This window comes from Taeniopygia guttata, chromosome 1A (assembly GCF_048771995.1).
Source record: "Taeniopygia guttata chromosome 1A, bTaeGut7.mat, whole genome shotgun sequence".
NCBI classification, from domain to species: Eukaryota; Metazoa; Chordata; class Aves; order Passeriformes; family Estrildidae; genus Taeniopygia; species Taeniopygia guttata.
Window position 1 is genome coordinate 7,392,841 of NC_133025.1, and position 19,575 is coordinate 7,412,415.

Here is a 19,575-nt window from a genome sequence, read left to right on the forward strand (position 1 = left end):
GTTTGAATATGTCTGTAACACCTCTTGGTACCAGTTTTAAAATCTTTTGGTCCTTATAGGCAGCTACTAAGTAAAACTGACTGTGAGAACTGCAAAACTTAAAAGGTTTTGGATTCTCTTCTCCTTGAACACACTCTACAGAAACTTCCTGTCCTCTCAGCAGAACATGTGCCCCCAGCAAAGGCAAGAAATGCACAATCTCCCCATGGCAGAATTAACTGAAAATCAGGCCCCCTGCTCTGTGGGGAGGACCATGCTGGCTGTCCCTTGATGATCTGCCAGAGTCGAGTGATCCTTTCTGTAGAGGGAGTCAGACTCAACTTTTCTGGGATGACTGAGAGGGATCTCAGTGTTGTAAATGTCCATTTATTCCTCTTCCAGAGTATTTCCTCAGGCTGGGGGCTGATAGTGATGAGACTAAAGTCTATTCTAACAAACCAAGTTTGTTAGTCAGGTTTCCTTTGGACTTGAAAACGCAGATGGAAACAGCTCCTGCATGCCCCAGGAGTTTTGTGTTGTGGAAGCTTTGTTAGAAAGCTCTGAGGAAACTGCTATCCTTTCAAAATAAAGTGTGCCAACTAGAATAGCCCCACCACCATGGTGCTGGGAGCTGGGGGCTGATTTAATAGTGCAAAAACCAATTACCAGGCTGTAATCAGTAATGGCTGTGTCGGGAAGCTGAAATCGCTACGGGGAAGGAGCCGGGAGAGCAGGGCCTGCTCTTGCTGGAGCTGACACTGAGATAAATAGCAGCAGAAAACCCCTGCTACCAAAGAGTTATGGAATAAATTGATGCACTAGAAGCCCCAGCACATTAGATCACTAGAAAGGACACGCAGAGCATCAGGGAGCAGGTCAGTGAGGGGCTGAAGGCAGCACTGCCTGCCCAGATGAGTTACTGGCCTCCATCCTGGGACTCCAACAGCCAGCTGGTGAGTTACAGAGGCAGCAGCATCAGTGACAGTGATATATAATTAGCCTTGGGATATATTGAAATTTTCATATATGTGCTGAATTAAACCTTCACCCAGAGTGCAGAGAAAAACACATTATGACTTCTAATATAAATAAAATATTAGACAGGAGAAAGCGTATAGTCTTTTATAGTCTATGGTGCTGATGTTCTGAAGAGACTCCAAAGCTCTCTGCAATTTATGGGCCAAATCTATTTCTAGGAAGTAATGCCAGGAATATTTTTGAGGAAGGAAAGCTAAAGCTCAGCATGTAAACCTTGTAACTGCTATAAAAGATGCAGCCAACTGTAATAAATGTAAAACACACTAAATAAGACCAAGGGAGTTGTGTCCAACCTGAGCAGTACAAATCTTTCCAATGTTAAACCATCCAAGATTTCCTTTGATATTACTTCCTCCATTAAAAAGCAATTTTTTTTTTTTATTTCAGACCTGAGAAGCATAGGTGCTTTTCACTGAAGACTGATACACTTACTTTGAATTATAGAAAGAAGTGAATTTGTTTGGTCTGTTAGATTAGTGCTCAATCAGACTCTCACTCATCAAATTAGAGCTGCTGTCCACTAAGTGATCACATTACCCAGGAAGCACATTGATGCACAAGTGAGTGGTCCAGGTGGGAGAGATGCAGCTTGGTTAAGTGTAGAAGACATGTAGCACTTAACAAACAAGATACTATAACAAAGCATGGGCTGAGAAACAAGTAACTCCCCCCTTCCAATATTCCCTGATTATTGATTAATTGATTATTATGCCCAAGTAACAATTTGTGGTTCTCGGCAAGTGTTGACTGTGTTTTGCATTTGTTCTCAGTTATTCAGTGGATGTTGAAGAAGGTTATGTCCCTTTGTCCCACTGAGCCATAACTCCAAGTACAACAAGTATAACTCCATTTATAACAAGTATAAATGCAGTACATGACACAGGGCACTCCCACAGTCACCCCCCTCCAGCACTGCCATGCCCCACCCAGACCCCACAACCCCCTCAGTATTTAATCTGGGCACAGCCAGAGCCTGCTCAGGAATATAATTAATACACAATTACTGAAAAATGAGCACAGAACCAACTGTTCTGTAGGTCAAGAGCACTCGTGTGTCAGGAAGCCGCATCCTTCACACCAAGTGGCTCAAGAGGACATGAAGAGTCTCTCCAGTGAGTCCTGGAGACCCTTCTCCCCCACCGCTTTCCCTGGGAACCACTGCTGGAGGCTTGCAGGAGGCCTTTGTGCCTTCCCACCCAGCACTTCAGCTCAGGACACACTCCAGCTCGTGGGAGCTGTGCTGATTTCCAGCCTCACTTGAATTCGATGGTTTCCACCTTTGAAGCGGCAGCACTTTGGTGTTGAAAGGAGTGCCCAGAGTGCTCCCAGCCCTGTGTGCACAGCACGGCCCCAGGGCAGCACTTAGACCTGAAATGACAGAAATGTTTCGCAAGAGAAGCGCTGATTTCACTGGGCTCTTGCTCAAGAGCTGGGAGCTCTGCCCAGCTGTGACCAGTGGCCTGCAGGAGGACCTTGGTGACAGGAATTGGAGCCACCAACAGAACCACTGCTCTGACAGCTCATATCTGCAGCTGGTGTTCTTCTTTCTGACCTTTTCACCGACACACCTGGCCTATCAATCTTTTCTATCCAGCAAGAAGGAAATAGCCATGCTATTTCTCCTAAATTCCAGTGGTATTTAGAGGAGTTTATCTCTCAGGGCAAAAAGTCCCCTGGAGAGGTGCATGGCAGGGAGAGCAGGGTCAGGGGGAAAACACAAAGCTCATTTGGACAAAAAACTTACAATCTGTCCTGGAAGCTACAATGTTTAGTGCATCTCAACTGGTTTATTTTCATCCTAAAATGCACTTGGAGAAAGGTTGTATCCATTATGGTCTGTGGGGCGTCCAAAAGGAAAGCTATATTTCTGGGACCAAGGTATGTAAATAGACAAAATTAAATTAATTAAAAAGAAAAAAAAACCCCAAACAAATAGAAATTAGTTTAAATAAAAATTAAGTAAAATGTATGTAAAAAGACAGTTAGAAAATTAAAATAAATAAAAATAAAATTTAAAACAACAGTAAAATGAATGCCCCCTGGCTTTCTCACATGCAAACACATCATCAGCTCCAAAGCAGCAGCAGCAGCAAGAGTACACGGGATAACTTTGGCTAAGGAATGTATACAGTAAAAGTGGTTTACTGTTACCAATCGTATCTCCAGGAATAATCCCTCTCTTTTACCTAATTTAGGTGGGCAACTCAGGAATAACACTGATGAGTTCATTTTTCAGCTCTAGAAGGATGAGATGTTTATAAATAAATAAATAAGCCCCCCCCCCCAAATTGAAGTAAAATAAAATAAATTACAATATAAGAATAATACAACAGCTATAAAATAAAGGTTAGATTGGATATCAGGAAAAGGTTTTACATCCAGAGGGTGGCTGGGCACTGGAACAGGCTCACAGCACTGAGCCTGACAGAGCTCAAGAAGGGTTTGGACAATGCTCTTGGGCACAGGGTGAAGTTTGTGGGGTGTCCTGTGCACGGCCAGGAGTTGGGCTGATGTTACTTTTGGGTCCCTTCCAACTCAGGATATTCTGCTTCTACGATTCTATGAGAGTAAAACACAATAAAGGAAAACAAAATAAAATAAAAAGAATTAAAATTAATAAGAAAATAAAACCTATCATAAGGAAAATGAAATGGAATCGAAACAGGGTAATTTCTCCAAGCTGCCATACCACCATCCCTAATGAGATTTGCTCGAATACCGCAACTTTGTTGAGCAACAAATCGGCGCAGCCAGCGGCGGCGCGCTGGCCCCGCCCCTCCCCGCGCAGGCCGGGCTGGCGGCTCCGCTCCCGCGCAGGTCCCGGGGGGCCGGTGCCGGTGCCGGTCCCGGTGTCGATCCCGGTGCAGGTCCCGGTCCCGGTGCGGGTCCCGGTGCGGCGCCGCCCGCGGGGCGCGGAGCGGGCGCGCAGGGGCGGGCGCGGGGGAGGCGCGGGATGCGCGGGCGCCCCCCCGCGGGCGGCGGCGCAGCGGCCCCGCGCCATGGAGGGGTTCCCCGCCCGCGGGTACGGCACCGGCGGCGCGGACAACCGGCCGCTCTTCGGGGAGACCTCGGCCCGGGTAAGCACAGCGCTCCGCCGCGCCCCTCCCCTAAACAACCCCCGCCGAAGCAACCGCAAATGCGGAGAAAAGTCCCGTAGTGCCCCCCCCTCCCCGCCCTCCCCGCGTAAATGCCCCCCGGTTGTGAGGAAGCTCCTCCCGGAGAGCGGCAGCTGCCGCCCGCTGCCCCCCGGCTCGGCCCGAGCGAGGAACCTGCCCGAATCCTGCCAACAAATTTAAAAATCCCTATGAAATAAGAAAGAATCCTCAGTCCGCCTCCAAAACAGCATCAAAAATCAGAAAGGCTGCACCCCAATGAAAAAAATATACAAGGAGACTCCCAAATTCCAAAATAAGGAAAAGCTTAAATTTGGTGTAATTATTTAAAAAACCCCTGAAATAAAAGAAAAACAACCATTTCCCGATTAGCGCCACAAATCAAAAATATTCCATCAAAATCATCCCAAACACCGCGCCAAATTTTAGAAAAACCAAACCATATCCCCAGAATTAAACCCCCCCCCCCAGCAAGACCCCCTCCCCAAATAAAAAACTCACAAAACATTCCCCCTCCCCTTCCCCCCAAGGAAATCAACTTTCGACGAATCCTCCCCAAACCAACACCTCCCCAAAACTCCATCGGGAACTTGGGGTCCCAGGGGCCGGGGGAACCTCGGAGCGGGGCCGGGAAGGGGTTTGGGCAGGGGGTGACAGAGCCGCTGTGCCCAGCCGGGTGTGCCCGGCCGGGCTCTGGGGCTGCAGCACCCCAGGGCTGCCTCTCACCCAGTTTGGGGAGCCTTTGATGGGGATGGGGATGGGGATGGGGATGGGGATGGGGATGGGGATGGGGATGGGGATGGCGCCTTCCTGGGAACTGAATTTTCCCCCGAGGAGCTGGCGGTGGCTCCTCGGCTGCCGTGTGGCAGCGGCGGCTCCTCAGGTGTCAATGCCCGTAAGCCGCCGGGCTCTCGGCGCTGCTGCGGGGGCCGTGCCGCGGAGGGGCTCCGGGGCTTTCCGGCACCGGCATCCCTCGGGAACCGCGGTACCAGAGGTGTCACATCGTCGGGATGGGACTCGGGGTTGTCCCCAGTTCGGAGGGGTTGCCCACACTCGTGTGTGTTTGAGGGTGCCGGTTGAAACTGCCAGAGATTATTCGGAAGTGTATCCAATCCATCACCGCCCTCCCTGCAAGAACTTGGAACTGCTGCTACAATTATAATGTTTAATGAAAACAAAGTGATACCAACCGGATTTTCGGGGAAAATTAGAATGATGCGGCACAGGAGGACGGGCAGGACCCCAAAAGGATGAACTGAGGGTGGGACAGGTATCCCCGCTAGCAGCTGCTGGCTCTGATGGGGAGCGCTGGAGGCACGGGTACCCTTGTTGGAGCAGTGCCCTGCACTTGGGTCCTGCTGGACAGGCTTCGGTCGGGGATTTTGGGAAGCTCCCAGCGATGGGCACTTCTCTGGGATGTGCCATCGGAGCGGGGAGGCAGTCCTAGCAGGTAACTCCCAAACTTTTCAGCCCAGGTTAAGCCTTCGATCCCTGATCCCTGTCTTTTTCCAGCTACGCCTCTGCTCGCAAAGGTGAGCAGTAAATAATAAACGTGGGATGCTGGTTTCAGTTCCTGGGCTCTAACGGGGATCCAGCATCCTGCACTTCACCCCCTGCCTGTCTCCTGTGGCTTTTTGGAACCTGTCATATGGGTCGAGCAGCAGCCAAAGGTGTCTCGCTGACAAGGGACCTCTGTGCTGGCCAGGGGTCGTTTCCTCCCTGATTCACCGGGGTTGCTTAGGAACAGCCGCTGGTGAGGTCCCGAGCTGGAATGTTCCGTGTCAGAAATGGAAAAGCCAAACTTTGCCTTTAAATGGGAGCAGGTCTGCTGGGAGAAGTGCGTCTGCTCACGCCCCAGCTCTGCTTTTGGGTCTCTGCAAATGACGGCTGATACGGCAAACCGGGATCCTGTGCTCCGGCTGGGGCCACAGGGAGGGGCAAGGGCAGCGCTTATGCCCCAGGAAAACCTGCGCCCAAAATTAGGGGTCTGCCACTCTTGCCAGCAATGGGAAATGGATGTGATGGGGACTCCCTGCCCTCCTGCACTCTCTTGGTCTCCAAGCTGGTGACTTGGAGGGTAAAGCCACTCTGTGGGGGTGGCAGAGCTGGGCAGCAGCATCCACCTCCTCGCCCTGCCAGGAGGTCCTTGTGGACCTTGTGGCCCAGCTGCTCCTGCCATGCTTGCTCTCCGTGCCACTGCTGAGCAGGGACAGGGCCGAGGTGGTACCAGAGGAGTGGCTGGTGGAAGGGGGGTGCAGCAGCAGTGCCAATGAATGCCCGGCGCTGTGGATTCAGCCGTGGTTTCCAGGGATGCAGCACTGGCAGTGAATGGGGATGAGACAGCTCAGAGGCACAGCTGTACAGTGGCAAAGAGAGGACAGAGAGTCACAGGTGCAGCACTTCGCAGGAAAGAAGTTGAAAGTTGGGTTCCTCCACAATGGGAGTGTTTGAGTGGGTGGGAGTTAATTGCTGTGGGTCAGAAGCAGAAAGCAATAGAGAAACTGAGCAGCTCGGTGGGAATGATGAGCTTTTAAGGGCACACCAGGAAGTCCCCATGTCTTGCAGAGGGTGGGTGTCCAGCCTGGCCCTGAGCACAGCCTGTGTTGGCTGCAATTCCGCCAGGCTGGGTCTGGCACTGCATTCAGGTGTCCCCTACGGCTGCAGCGGGCTGCAATGGCTGCTGACCATCTGGACTTGCTGATGTAAGGCATAAAAATGGCCTTTCTGTCACTCCTGCGGAGATGGCACCGGGTACCCACGCTCCAGGGGACCTGCCCGTTCCCTTCTCCTGGCCAAGCCTCTGCAGGGATCCCTGTGGGCTCAGCCCACAAGCTGCTAACTTGGAGGATTCAAGGATGGAAGGTGCTGAGCTGGAATGGGGTGAAGAGCAAAGCTGCCACTCTGTCAAAGCCTGTGGAGGGAGTGCAGATAGTCTCAGTCCAGCCTCAGTTTCCCTGCTGCTCCAAGTAACCTTGACCAGATCCTAAAGAATCCTGGATTGTGCCCTCCTGCTTTGCAAGGACTTGACACTTCCTGACCTTACATCCCTTTCCCAGAAGCAGATGGAGGGAGACCTCTGCACTGCAGAGGCTCCCTGGGAGAAGTCTGATGCCTCCAGCCCCTGCAATACCCTCCCCAGAGTGGAAGGACAGGGCAGAAACCCTCTGTTTCAAAATGCATCTTGTGCAACAGTGAAACATGGAATTCATCTCCTGTCTGGCCAACAGCTCACTACATCTCAGCAGCTGGCTGGCTGAATGGGAACCCCATGGAGGCACTGCTGGGCTGTATCAGAAGTGGGTGTGTGTGTGCCAGTACCCTGTGCTGGTCCAGGTGACCTCAGGCAGCTGCAGGCTGTTTTCATGTGCTCACTGGGCTTTTTTGTCTTTTTACTCTAGCAGCTATTATAGCGATGCTGGAGAAAAATCCTTCCTGAATCAGCTGTGCTGTGCCAGCTGGGTGACATGTAGGACACAAGGCTCACCACAGCCAGTTTCTGCATGCCCAGTGTCCTCAGACACAGTGTGGAGGTGAAAGGCTCCAGCATCCCAAATCCCTTTAGCCGTCTTGGCCTCTGCTTGAGTATTTTTAACCTTTTTGCTGTGCTAAGCTGCCTGGGGCTGAAGTGTCAGTGGGCACTGGGGAATACAGCTTCAGGATCAGTGTCTAATCCCTGGATCCTGAAATACCTTCTGCCAGCAGTGCACTTTGAACATTTGAGTGCCCACAGGTTCAAGCACGGGGAAGGGGCTGCCTTGGCTGCAGGGACTGGGTGCCACCTGCTCCACTGCTGGTGTCTGTACCTGCCCTGGCTGTCACCGGCAGGTCCCTCAGTCAGCAGTGTGAGGTGAGAGCTCCCTGTGCTTGTTTCCTCCTGCCAGTCCAGCCTGTCCTGGCACAATGGCTCTGTAGTTAATGAGGAGCAGTCATGGCTGAGTCTCTGGGTGGTGGCTGACTGTGTGTCCATCCCTCTGAGCTCTCTGCAGAGCTGGCTGTGACTGTGCTCACCAGCTGAGCTCTGCAGGCTGGTGACCCACTGCTAGTTCTGCAGCTGCTCCCTGGCATTCCCTGCTCTCTGTGCTGTTGAAAGCCCATCTCCTCATGGCACAAGGGATCCAGTTGCTCACCTCTTACCACCCTGAATGGAGGAGCCGAGCCTGAATGCCAATTCTGATCCTCCTTTGTAACGTTGCCTTGGTGGGCTCAGCCAGATCTGCAGGGCAGAGCAATGCCTGCCATCCTCTCCTGGCACTGGAGTGGCTTTTGTGGCAAGGACCCTTCCATGTTCTGCCTAAAGTTAGCTTTGAGTTCTTTAATTGATTTTAGGTGAGGAGGAAGAGTCCTGCTGAGTTGTCATGATATGCTCTCATGGAGCATTCCATGCTTGCATTTTTCAAGTTGCTTCTCTTGTTTGCCTGGAGTTATTTCTCTTGGTTCCATTTCGGGATCAGTGGTGGGTATCATGTATCTCATGGCTCTCAGAGGCTGCTGCCACATCACCAAATCCATGTGTGGAAATGCTGCTGAGGAGAAGGGGTTTGTGCCTGGCTGGTGAGGACCTTGCACGGGGGATGTTGGTGACAATTTCCTATGGAGGGTGGGGGGGGTCACTTCCCACTGCTGCAGCCACTGCTGTTCCCCCACAGCCTGGGGCCTCTGAGCTGCAGGAGCATCAGTGGTTTTGTTTCCCAAAGAGGAGCTGGGGACTAATAGAAGAGGTTTTGGAGTCTGCTTGCTGTGGCCCTGTCCCCTGGGGATGAACACAACCAGGGCACAGCATCCACCTGTTCCTGAGCCACCTCAAGGTGAGCTCCACAGCATTTGGTCAGGGCTGGTGCTGTCCCACAAAAACATGATTTGCTGCTCTCTGCCTCCTCTTTGCTTTCTTCTAGTGCCCTGCTGCTGTCATGTGTTACTTCTTGATGACCTGGGACTTCTCCCTCTACAAATCCCAATTCTAGGAGGGAAGAACTGTGCAAGAGCAGGTGGAGGGAAGCCCGTGTTGCCCTGCCTGCTGGCTGGGATGTCTTGGGCAAAATGCTCTCACTGCTCAAACTCTTCTCACTTTCCTTTCACCATACCTTCTTAATGACTCTCAGTACACTTAATTGAAGTCGGGGGTGTTTTCTCTCTGCACATTTTTCTGCTGTAGCTGTTGTTTTAGCCTCTGATTTGAGTTGTCAGCCATCTGGGGTGTCACACCTGGCTGTGTGCAGCCCAGTCTGACTGTGGTGATGCATGTTTACACTCAGAGCAGCACCAGGGAGGAGGCAGTGTGCTGGCAGGGATTGGAATATTCTCCTTTTGTTTTTTACTCCAGAAGGTTCACCAATACAGGGTCTGGCTGTGGGTGCTCCTCTGAGCCCGTGGTCACACAGCTCAGTGTCACAGCCAGTCCCTCCCCTGATGCCACCGGGGTGGGACTGCAATGCCGTCACTGAGGGATCTCTCCCCAGGGACAAAAAGGTTGTGTCCTCCCAGTTGTTTTATATTGATCAGGAGCAGCAGAAAGAAGTGAGGGGGATATTTGTCCAAGCAGAGCCACTGTGTGGCATCTTCACATCTGCTGGTGTTAGGGTGGAGCATTTGGGGTGTGGGCAACACTTCACCTCCTTGCCAGCAACCCACAAATTCCCACCTAAGACTCTATCAGTCTATTAATTCTCAGGCAGGGAGGCTAAAAAAAACCCTTTTTCTGACAACCTCCATCTGTGCACTCCCACTTAAAAAAAAGATTTAAATACAATTTGCACAACTGTAATCGATTTAGATGTAGCAGAGAAGCCATTTGCAAATGAGCAAACCTGCTGCACGAGGCCTTGACCAGTACAACTCCCTGGGGTCTGTGGAGGGAGGGGAAACCTTCCTGTGTGGCAGAGCTGACCAGGGAGCCTTGATGTGTGCTGGCAATAATGTGGATCCTGGCTGATGCTCTCAGTGTTGCTGGTTAATGCTCTGTTTTATATGGTTTGAGGTTTTTTTTTTTTTTTTTTTTTTTGCTGTTGGTTTTTTGGGTACACATAACACTCTTCTCTTTTCTTCAGGACAGAATCATCAATCTAGTTGTTGGTGGCTTAACAACCTTGCTGCTTGTAGTAAGTATCTCCCATCCTACCCCATGTTGCATCATTAAGTGACAGGGAGAAAACCAGAATTCCTCCCCAAAAATGGGTGGTGAAGCTTCCAATGACCAAAGAGGCTCTGATTTAGGGCAGGCAGTCATTTTGGGACATATCTGTCTTTTGAAACTCTTTGACAACAGGAGAAGGGGAATATCTTTCTTTAAGAGCTGCAATAAAATCCTTGAAGTTCTCTGGCAGCTTGTCCATCCTGGCTGAACGTGAGGCTGGGTGAGACAACAAAGCATTTATGTGCCAGGAGAGCGTGTTTGCTTCTATTTCCTTCTATTTATGACTCATTGGCCTCTATTTATGGCTTATACAAGTCTTTCAAAGTTTGTCCCTTGTGTTGAGCTGTGCTTTCCCCAAGCTTTAAAGACAAACCCGATGCTGTTGTGACTGGAGACCATCAGTGTGGTCCACGGGGGATGGTTGGAGAGCTGAGGTGCAGGGAGGCTGTGGGGAGAGCTGAGGTGCAGCTGCTGGAACACTTGGCTGAAGGGCTGCTCCTCCATGGGCAGTGTGCACCCCTGGGCCCGATGGCTCCGTGGCTCCTTGGAGGGTGTTTCTGGCAATAAGCCAGCGTGGCAAAGCTTTTGGCAGTTTTTTTCCCACTCCTCTCAGTGTGCAGCTCTATCAAAGCAGTTTTCCTCCAGACTTGCACATTTCCCTCCATCTCCTCAGGGGTGGGAGTCAGAGACCAGGGAGGGTGTGCAGATCAGGATGTGAGTGCTGTGCTGCTCCAGCCCTTGGGCTGAGCCTCTTCTCACTGCAGCTCTGGCCAGAGTGAAATCCTCATCTTTGTTTTCCTCCATACAGGTCACTCTAATCAGTGCTTTTGTCTTCCCACAACTACCTCCAAAACCTGTGAATGTATTTTTTGCTTTCTGCATCTCCTTGTGTTGCATTTCTGCTGGCATTCTTGTAAGTACTGCCGTGTTTGCCGTGCTTTTGAGTCAATGGCTCTGAATAAAATCTGCTTTACGTGGTGCTGCCTTCTTTTTTACACTCTCCTAGAAAAGCTTTCCTGCCTCCACAACACAAGCTGACAATGAGGGAGTGGTAGTGAGTTTTGTATTTACTGCAGTTAAGTGTGTGAACTGAGCCAACTCCTGCAGCCCAGCTGTGGTGCAAGACTTGTGACCTCTGTGGCACTGCCACCCACAGCTGCCAGTGGAGACACAGAGTAGGAAACCAGGGAGCAGAGCACTGAAAGGGGAATGTAGAGATGGACTGTGCTGCAGGAGACACCTGAAGTGGGATCAGCCATGAACTTGCACCTTTCAAACACAGGGGATGAGTTACAGGGGTAGGAAGCTACAGCAAATGGAAGATGTTCCTCTACTCAACAACTGCAGAATTCCAAGGGAGCTGGTCCCAAAGGGAACTGTCAGGTGTGAGTTCACAGAATCACAGAAATGTTTGGGTTGGAAGGGGCTGTCAAAGACCATCTAATCCAAACTCCCTTCCATGGGGAGGCACATTGGTGGCTCCTTCTGCTGTAGCTTTTCATACTTGGAGCATTCTTCTTCCTCCAGCCGTGACCCGGAGCAGCCCTGAACCCCTCACTGCTGGCTGTGCTGGGAAGTTGCTCTGCATTGCCTGGTCAGTCCCAGTTTTTGATCCTACAGCTGCTGGTCACGACTCTGCCCAGAATAGACTGTGTTAGTGCAAGGCTGATGTTTGTCCTCATCCACCAGGGTGTAGCCAGCTTTGAGAGGTAAAACATCTCCAGCTAAGCCACCCACTCTCCCTCCCTCTCAGCAAAGCTGACCAGACAGTACCTGTCCTCAGGGCCAGTTTCACATACAGACACACACTCAGTCCCTCTGGCCAGAGGAAGTTGGATTGTTTTACAGGAAGAAAAAACACCCAAAACTAAACCTGCAAGTTGCCAATTCAGTTACCAAACAAAGTTTCCTCAGAATGCCTGGCTTTTTGAAATAACACCAACTCCTTTTCTCTTCTAGATCTACTGGTATCGACAAGGAGACCTGGAACCCAAATTTAGAAATCTAATTTACTACATATTGTTTTCTATTGTCATGTTATGTATATGTGCCAACCTGTACTTCCATGAAGTGGGTAAATGAAGGACATTGGGAATACCCAGCAATGATGCTGCTGTGTCAGACTGCTTCCAGCTCAGCTCTCAACTCTACTCAAGACATTGAAGTGAGAACCATCAGCCTGAGAGAAGTGGGTTGTGCAAGGATAAATCAGTACATGATTTTCATGTAAATGTATATGTAATGTCCCTCTTGTTGGGGAGAATTATTGCCATAAGACGTGACATTCTGCTTTTTTTTGAAGAGCTACTGTTGCGCTTAATGAACATTCCAGTTGTACTGATGTTTCAGAATGGCACAAGCTTTTTCATTTTGGAAAAAAACTGCACTTTTTTAAATTACTGTATAAATAAACTGCAGCACTGAAAGGATCTGTGGCAGTATAAATAAATGGCATCTTACAGTCAAGTAAGACAAATACTCTTTATTTTGTTGAAACTGAATATACAATTATTTCTGTTCCCTAGGCAACCATTTAAAACTACAACTTATTTTTCACATTAACAAAACCACAGACTGAAAAAGACCAACTCTTGATTATGAAGAGCTAATTACAGAAATAAATAAAATAATTTATACAAGTCTTTAGTTTCTATAGCTTTTTCTCTTGATTCCTAGCTAACAGGCTGCTGTTCAGCCTAGTGTCTGTTTCAAACAATGTAGGAATTAATTGGCCTCCTTTGCCTCGAGGCCCTATGTCCAGACTCTCACAGAGCAATTCCTCCAAGACTTTGCCACCTTCACACCACTCCTCATTTACTAACTTGCTGCAGAAATCAGGTCTGGAGAGGTGGCTGGTAGTGTCAGGTAAACAGCAACAGAGACAAACGCTCCAACCCACTCACAACAATCTCAAAGAAATTCCAAGCTTGTCGGGGGAGGCTGGTGGGTCCCAGTAGCTTCCCTTTCTCATAGCCCTTCCCTTTTTATTTAGCTTGCTGTAGTGATGAGAGGATAGAAAAAAAAACAACAAAACAAGAAAAAATTTTCCACAAGTGATCTTTTCTGAGCTGTCCATTGCCAGCAATGGACTCCTCAGGAACAAGCAGACCAGGCAAGTCCCATAAGTTTCTGCCTTCTTCCTATGCCACAGACATATGAACGAGTCAGGTGAGATGGGAATACACACCACTGCTTCACGATGCTGCCCATGCTCCCTGAAGTCTTTGATGGAACTTACTCCTTCCAGAAGTGTAACAGTTTCTTACTCCATGTATTACAAGAGTCAGTAAGTGCAAAAATCCTCACCCATTCTTCATGAAACCTGTGCAAACTACTACTTGCTGCGGCACTAAGAGGCTACAGTCCACAATCCTTGACTTCTGTCCAGCTTTCCACATGTGCAGTTCAGCACATCAGTAACAAGTCAGATCAGACTGGATGATCTGAGCACTGTGAGCACTGCAACAGAGGCTCTTCAGCACACTGGAACACCCCAGCGAGATGTGGCACCTCAGGGCTTGGCTGGCAGCTCAGTCCTCCCTCCCAGATGAGGGAAACAGCCTGAGCAGAGAAAGTGCACCGTAGTCATTTCACACTGGAAGCTTCTGTTCAAAGAGACAGAGTGTGACTGCTTTCTTTGGAAACGTGGCACAGGGCTGTAACTAACTTCACAATGCAAACATGGTCAATAGAAAATGGACACCATTGCTGCTTCTCAGTGACAGCTCACTAAATCTTCAACATCCTTTGAATCTTCTGAGTCAGGACTGCCCAACGATGAGCCAATTATGTGTGACCCATCTCCGTGATGCTGTAGGATAGGATCTGGCAAGGGACAAAGAGCATTAGAACTATTGCTGTGCCATTATAACGAGATATAAAATACAAACTTTGGAGACAGGAAATGTAGCCTGGAATTCTAACCAGTTACAGGTAGTGTTGCTCAAACTAGGCAGTTTGCAATTGCTAGTGTCACAGGAACACAGAATAGCTGGGGTTGGAAGTGACTTCTGGAGATCCTCTAGCCCAACCCCTTGCTAAAGCTGGTGCAGCTAGAGCACATTGCACAGGACCACATCCAGGTGGGTTCTGAGTATCTTTAGAGAAGGTAAGTGATGACCAACACGGATGGATATGAATGCAAATGCATTTGCATTTGCATCCATCAGGTATTGCACTATCAGTGCTGACCCTCTGAGGGCTCTACAGGGAGATCCTTCCTCTGGGGAGGAGGATTTGTTAGGTTACTTGGGTTTCACATATGTAACATTATTTAACAGAAAGCAAGGGTCTATGAAGTGTTGTCTGTAGAGACTCAAAAGCTCTATACAGGGCTTTATTGAAAGGGACTGTCATACCTGTGAGAGTTGTCAAGGGCAAGACTGATTCACTATCTATATCGTCTGTTGCCTGGATAAAACCATGGGAAGAAGGAACAATAAGCACAGTCTCATCATCTATTGTAGGCTGATCAACTTGTTCTTCTATTGTTGGGGAACCCAGGTCCTGCACAACACAGAACAGGCAATGAGAGTGTATTCATTGCAGCACAAACAAAAACCTGCATTGCTCAGCCAAACTCCACAGTAAGCAATACACTCTGGATGAATTTTATCTCATTAAACTGAATGTCACTATTTCAGCATTTACAGGGCACGTTTCATCTTAGAGCAGGTACTCAAAAACAAGATGAGAGGAATTTTACCCTGTTAAGTAAAGTGGAGAGGAAGGGAGACACTGCAAGGTGGTGATAAAATGTTCCCTTGCAAGTCAAATATTATATTCCTGTGAATAGGAATAATTAGGCTTTTCCACTACTTTCTGTCTAGATGTTCTGAGACTGAAGCATTACCTTTAAACAGCTTTACCTTAAGTTTCATAACTCCTGTTGTCAAACTTTAAATTACACTGAACACAGAGCTCAAAAGACCCACTTTATTTGCTGTGCCTTGCTTGGTCTGTCACTGGCTGGAATCTGGCTCCAGACTTTTTTTGCTGAATGTAATGGTACCACAAGACTGGCAAGATTGATTCCTTCCAGGTACAAGTTGTCAATATCCTCATTCTCTTCCAGCCCTGCCACTGCCGCTGCTCCTGCCTCTTCCCTGGCTCCTGTGGCACTCCAATGGCAGCAACACATCTGGCTGACTCAGTGTCACAGCACACTCCTGGTTCCACACATGCAGTGAAAAGTCATCCCACACAGTACTGCCAGAACCAGCAGAGATATTTGGAGTCCAGTTTTTGTGTGTAACATGCTTAAGGTTTGCTCAAACTTCAGGAATCCCTGATGTAGAATGCTAGCAACTGCTGCTGACACAATGGAAGGTACCTGGATTTATCACTGTTTGCAGAAGTTACAGCCCTCTGTGTTTAAGAAAATCCTGTTGTTCCACCATGTTGTTTTTTGTAGGAAAACTTGTTTTCCCACGTAACTCCACAGTATTTTTGCAAAGGCAGCTGCCTGAAAACCCCTTCCTTGATGCTGCTGGAGAGGAGCTGACAACCTGTGCTGCAGCTCTGTGAACTGCACTTGGTCCCATCCACAAGGGCACGGTGTGCCTGACCTGCAGGAACAGCTCTCAGCAGAGCACACAGCTCTGCCCACCAGCAGCACTGGGCTGCAAAGCCTGAAACTGGGAAGAGGAGGCGTGAAAAACTAAAGAAGCCATTGTGGCAAATGGGCACCTTTCCCAGCCAGAAATAATAAAACCCTGCAGCATGACTGCCTGCCTCCCACTACCCACCCACAGTGACAATACAACCCTGGCAAGCTCATAAAAATAACACTGACTTAAAGAAAACAAAATTTAGGCATGTTTTTCTGGAGTAACTTTTCACTAAGAATTACTCACAGACAGTTCACTATTTCCTAGAATTTAAGTACACATGTCAAACTTGAATCTGACTTGACGGGTAAGGCAAATTAGAATTACAAATCCAGTTTGTTTTTCTGTATAGAAAAAAAAAAGTTTACATTCTGCTAACCATAAGCAATTTGTACAAAGTTAAACTAGGAACTAGGTTAATATCAAAAGTTTATTAATTCTATCTTGAGAAACTGAAGTTTTAAAATAAGAATAGAAAGCTGATGGTCTGCCTCAAATGTTGAAAATCTTATCACAATTATGTCAACCATGACACAGAAAGAGGAAAATGGAAGAATAATCCCCATTTTCTGATGTACTCAGGATTCAGATGCTTCCGTAGTAGCAAACTTGAGATGTACAAAGATTCTCCCTTTTGTAGAACAGAACAGATAAGCACTGTCTATTAGAAGCCTCTCTGAAGACAAGGCCAAAGCATATTAATGATGGATTTTCAAGGCTGACAAAGCAGAAATGCAGCTACTGTAGAGAGCAGTGCTCTAAAACACAGGAAGGGGTTTTTTCATCCTTACTCATCTTTTCCCAAATTCCAACCTAACCAAATCTGTAAAGGAGGAGGAATTTTCTACCCTGTAAGGAGTCTTATCTTCTTTTTAGCACCTCTGTTTTCTGTGACATTTTCATAATTCCAGCAACTAAAAGAAACAATCCAAATACCTGTAATCATTTGGATAAACTCATTTCTCCATCTCAGGTGCTGGAGATGAATAAATCTGAGGCCAGAGAGAGAAGTAGCTTAATGTTTCAAATTCCCATTTAACAGATATTGATTGGAGCAGTATGTTTAACAGAAGTCCTCAAAACTGGAAACTGAAGTACATCTTGAAGTATGTTATTAGACTCAAAACAAAACCTAAATACTCTAGCTCTGCTCCTATCTATTGATGCAGGTGTGTTGAACAATTAACAGCCCAGTTTAAAGCAAGAGCATCAAGCAGGAATCATCTGAAGGCAACTGCTCAGTGCCATCAATGTTGCAGCTTTCCACTGTCACCATGTAGAGGCACCCTGAGTAGTGAAGCAACTCCACAGCTAGTGAGGGGCTCAGTGTTCCAGATGAAGTTAAATATAAACCCTGGTACTAAATTAAATGTTGTTACTTTCATACTTGTAACACACTAACAAACTCAAGGATAAAGGATCTCAAGAAATACTTGTAGAACTGTGAATTCAGAATCACAGAATTCTTGGGATGGGAAGGGACCTTGAAGATCAGTCCAGGCCCCATCCAATCTGGCCTTGAATACTTCCACAGATGAGGCAGCCCACAGTTTCTCTGGGCAACCCGTTCCAGTGCCTCACCACTCTCACAGGAAAGAACTTTCTCCTAATGCCTCATCTAAACCTACATTTTTTCAGTTTGAAGCCATTCCCCCTTGTCCTGTCACTATATGCTCTTGTGAATAGCCTCTCTTCATCTTTCTCCCTTCAGCTACCAAAATAAATGAAATCACTGGGATATTTCAGATTAATAGCTTAACATAAGGCCACAGATTCAATGAAATAATTCTCCAAGCGGAAATGGGGAAAATATCAAGTATCATGCCCTCCCTTACCTCAGTAACGTAAGTGCTGGGTAAATCAGAGTGAGAATCCTCATTCTGTTTCAGGCTAGTATCAGCAATCTCCTCCTGTGTTCTTACCATAACTCCATCCATCAGTTCTCTACTATTCCTGCTGCTAAATTTGGAAGCATCATCTTCGTTGTAGGCTGACTGCTCTTCGTCACTCAGCTTGGGCTGATGGATGTCATGTGGGAAAGTATTTGCTCCTAGGGTGTCTGGAGGATCTGTCAGGTCAGCTGACTGAATGTCTGCATCCACAGTCAGTTCTGTCTGGGTGACAGAGGAGGAGATGTCTTCGGCAGCAACGGTGCGGATTATGACACTTGGCGTGTGGCACTGCACTGTGACGTTGTCACTTGTGTTTAACAAATGCTCTGGCTGTCAGCAGCAATTGCAAAAAAGAGACAAACAAAAGCCCAAAAAAGGTCAGAGACTTTCCTGTAACTATCTACAAATCTTTCAAACAAATACAAGCAAAAATATTCCAATTGCTAAGTGTAGTTTAGAGTTTTATATATATACTATGTCAGCCCAGATCATCTGTTGACCTTTCCTGTTCCTAAAGGATAACTTTGTAGACTGAATGTGGTGTCATGTGTTCTTTAAGTCACAAACAAAGTAAATACATAATAATATGAAAGAGGCAACCATTCAGGTGAGGATCACTGTAGATTCAAAACATCAGTGTTTTTTCCACTGAATTCATCGCTTTTGCGATTCAATCTCCAGTTCGCTTCCCCTTCCCTCCCTCTAATAAAAAGCAATACTTGTCACTACTATCCAAGCCCTGTGGACCAGTATCTATTTGTGAGAGTAACTGAAAACATTACAAAACATCAAGACTTGGTTCTGCTGGAGACCAAGCCACTGAATGGAGACAGTCTGTTCAGAACCTGCTCACTAAGCTAAGCTATGAAGCAACATGAGGTTGTTTTTTAAAAACAATACACAAACCCCCAGATGCTCAAGTCTTCAGGATTTTAAGCAAAGTAGCATTGTTATGACTTAAGAACTGCTTTGCAAGACTAAGATGCATGTGCAGGGCCCTGCATGACAAGGTTGCCCTCGCCCCAGTGCCCAGCCCCCGGGGCTGTCCCTGCCCAGAGCTCACAGACAAGGCGTGAACGATGATCTGCTCCGGGGAGGCGGGAGCTGCCGCGGCCGTCAGGGTCATGGTGGGACTCGTGGTCAGCGTTAAAGGGAGGCCCTGGCTCGAGCTGGTCTGCAGTAAGTAGGTACCTGGTGTCCCAGTCGGCTGCAGGTGGAAAGACTGAAAAGACAACACGGATTTAATACCCAAATGCACTGCCCAGGACATACTGGAGCATTTTGATTTACATGAACCAGCTTAAATGTAACTCCCCTGGAAAATCACCACGCCAATCCAATCCCTTCTGCACTGACTGCTGCACTGCACTCAAAAAGCAGAAAAAAATCCTCATCTGTAGCCTTAGGCTACCAAGGCAAGTATTAAGGGCAGGAGCCCAGCAGGTCTGTATTATGCTGTACAACAGCAAGTAAAAAAGGGACAAATTCAACTTACTTTTGCATTGAGATGAAAGAGAAATGGTGCTACGAATTATAGGACAATGGAACTGAGACAATCTTTATTTGCTGGGAGCTTTCTCTAGCTCCTTTATGTCAGATTTCAACAATGAAAAAAATCCAAGCACAAAGGAAAACTTTGTAGCATTAAAGCAAATTTAAAACATTTAAGTATAATTCACAGTTTACTTGGCAGCCCTAATGGATTACACTTTCAGAAATAGGTTTTAGAACTCTTCTTCTTTCTACTTTTTCTTTTTTTTTTTTTTTGGAAATGCGAACTTCTATAATCTAAGAAGTAGCTGGGTTGAAAAGGA

General features: G+C 47.7%; 2 protein-coding genes across 4 annotated transcripts in view; one reads left to right on the forward strand and one right to left on the reverse strand.

Moving 5' to 3' along the window:
• The first annotated feature begins 3,927 nt into the window (after nt 1-3,927).
• On the forward strand, nt 3,928-12,726 carry TMEM243 (transmembrane protein 243). Its single transcript, XM_030291068.4, has 4 exons — nt 3,928-4,094; nt 10,175-10,225; nt 11,069-11,173; nt 12,220-12,726. The coding sequence occupies exons 1-4, from the start codon at nt 4,017-4,019 to the stop codon at nt 12,340-12,342; spliced, it is 357 nt and encodes a 118-aa protein (XP_030146928.1). The 5' UTR covers nt 3,928-4,016; the 3' UTR covers nt 12,343-12,726.
• A 1-nt stretch (nt 12,727) lies between these two features.
• DMTF1 (cyclin D binding myb like transcription factor 1) overlaps nt 12,728-19,575 on the reverse strand; it is a 29,515-nt gene continuing 22,667 nt past the window's right edge. For 2 of the 3 annotated variants that reach the window (XM_072919058.1, XM_030291042.4), the window contains exons 14-17: nt 18,825-18,983; nt 17,705-18,091; nt 14,619-14,766; nt 12,728-14,085 (exon numbers count right to left, since the gene is read on the reverse strand). In XM_072919058.1, the coding sequence (XP_072775159.1) occupies nt 13,976-14,085; nt 14,619-14,766; nt 17,705-18,091; nt 18,825-18,983 (804 nt within the window). In that variant the 3' untranslated portion in view covers nt 12,728-13,975. The remainder of the gene's footprint in view (nt 14,086-14,618; nt 14,767-17,704; nt 18,092-18,824; nt 18,984-19,575) is intronic. The other variant, XM_030291057.4, reaches the window with a different exon arrangement.

Coding starts and splice junctions, on each gene's coding strand:
- TMEM243 (XM_030291068.4), top strand. CDS start 4,017: ATGGAGGGGTTCCCCGCCCGCGGGTACGGCACCGGCGGCGCGGACAAC. Junction 4,095..10,174: donor TCGGGGAGACCTCGGCCCGG/GTAAGCACAGCG, acceptor TCTTTTCTTCAG/GACAGAATCATCAATCTAGT. Junction 10,226..11,068: donor TAACAACCTTGCTGCTTGTA/GTAAGTATCTCC, acceptor TCCTCCATACAG/GTCACTCTAATCAGTGCTTT.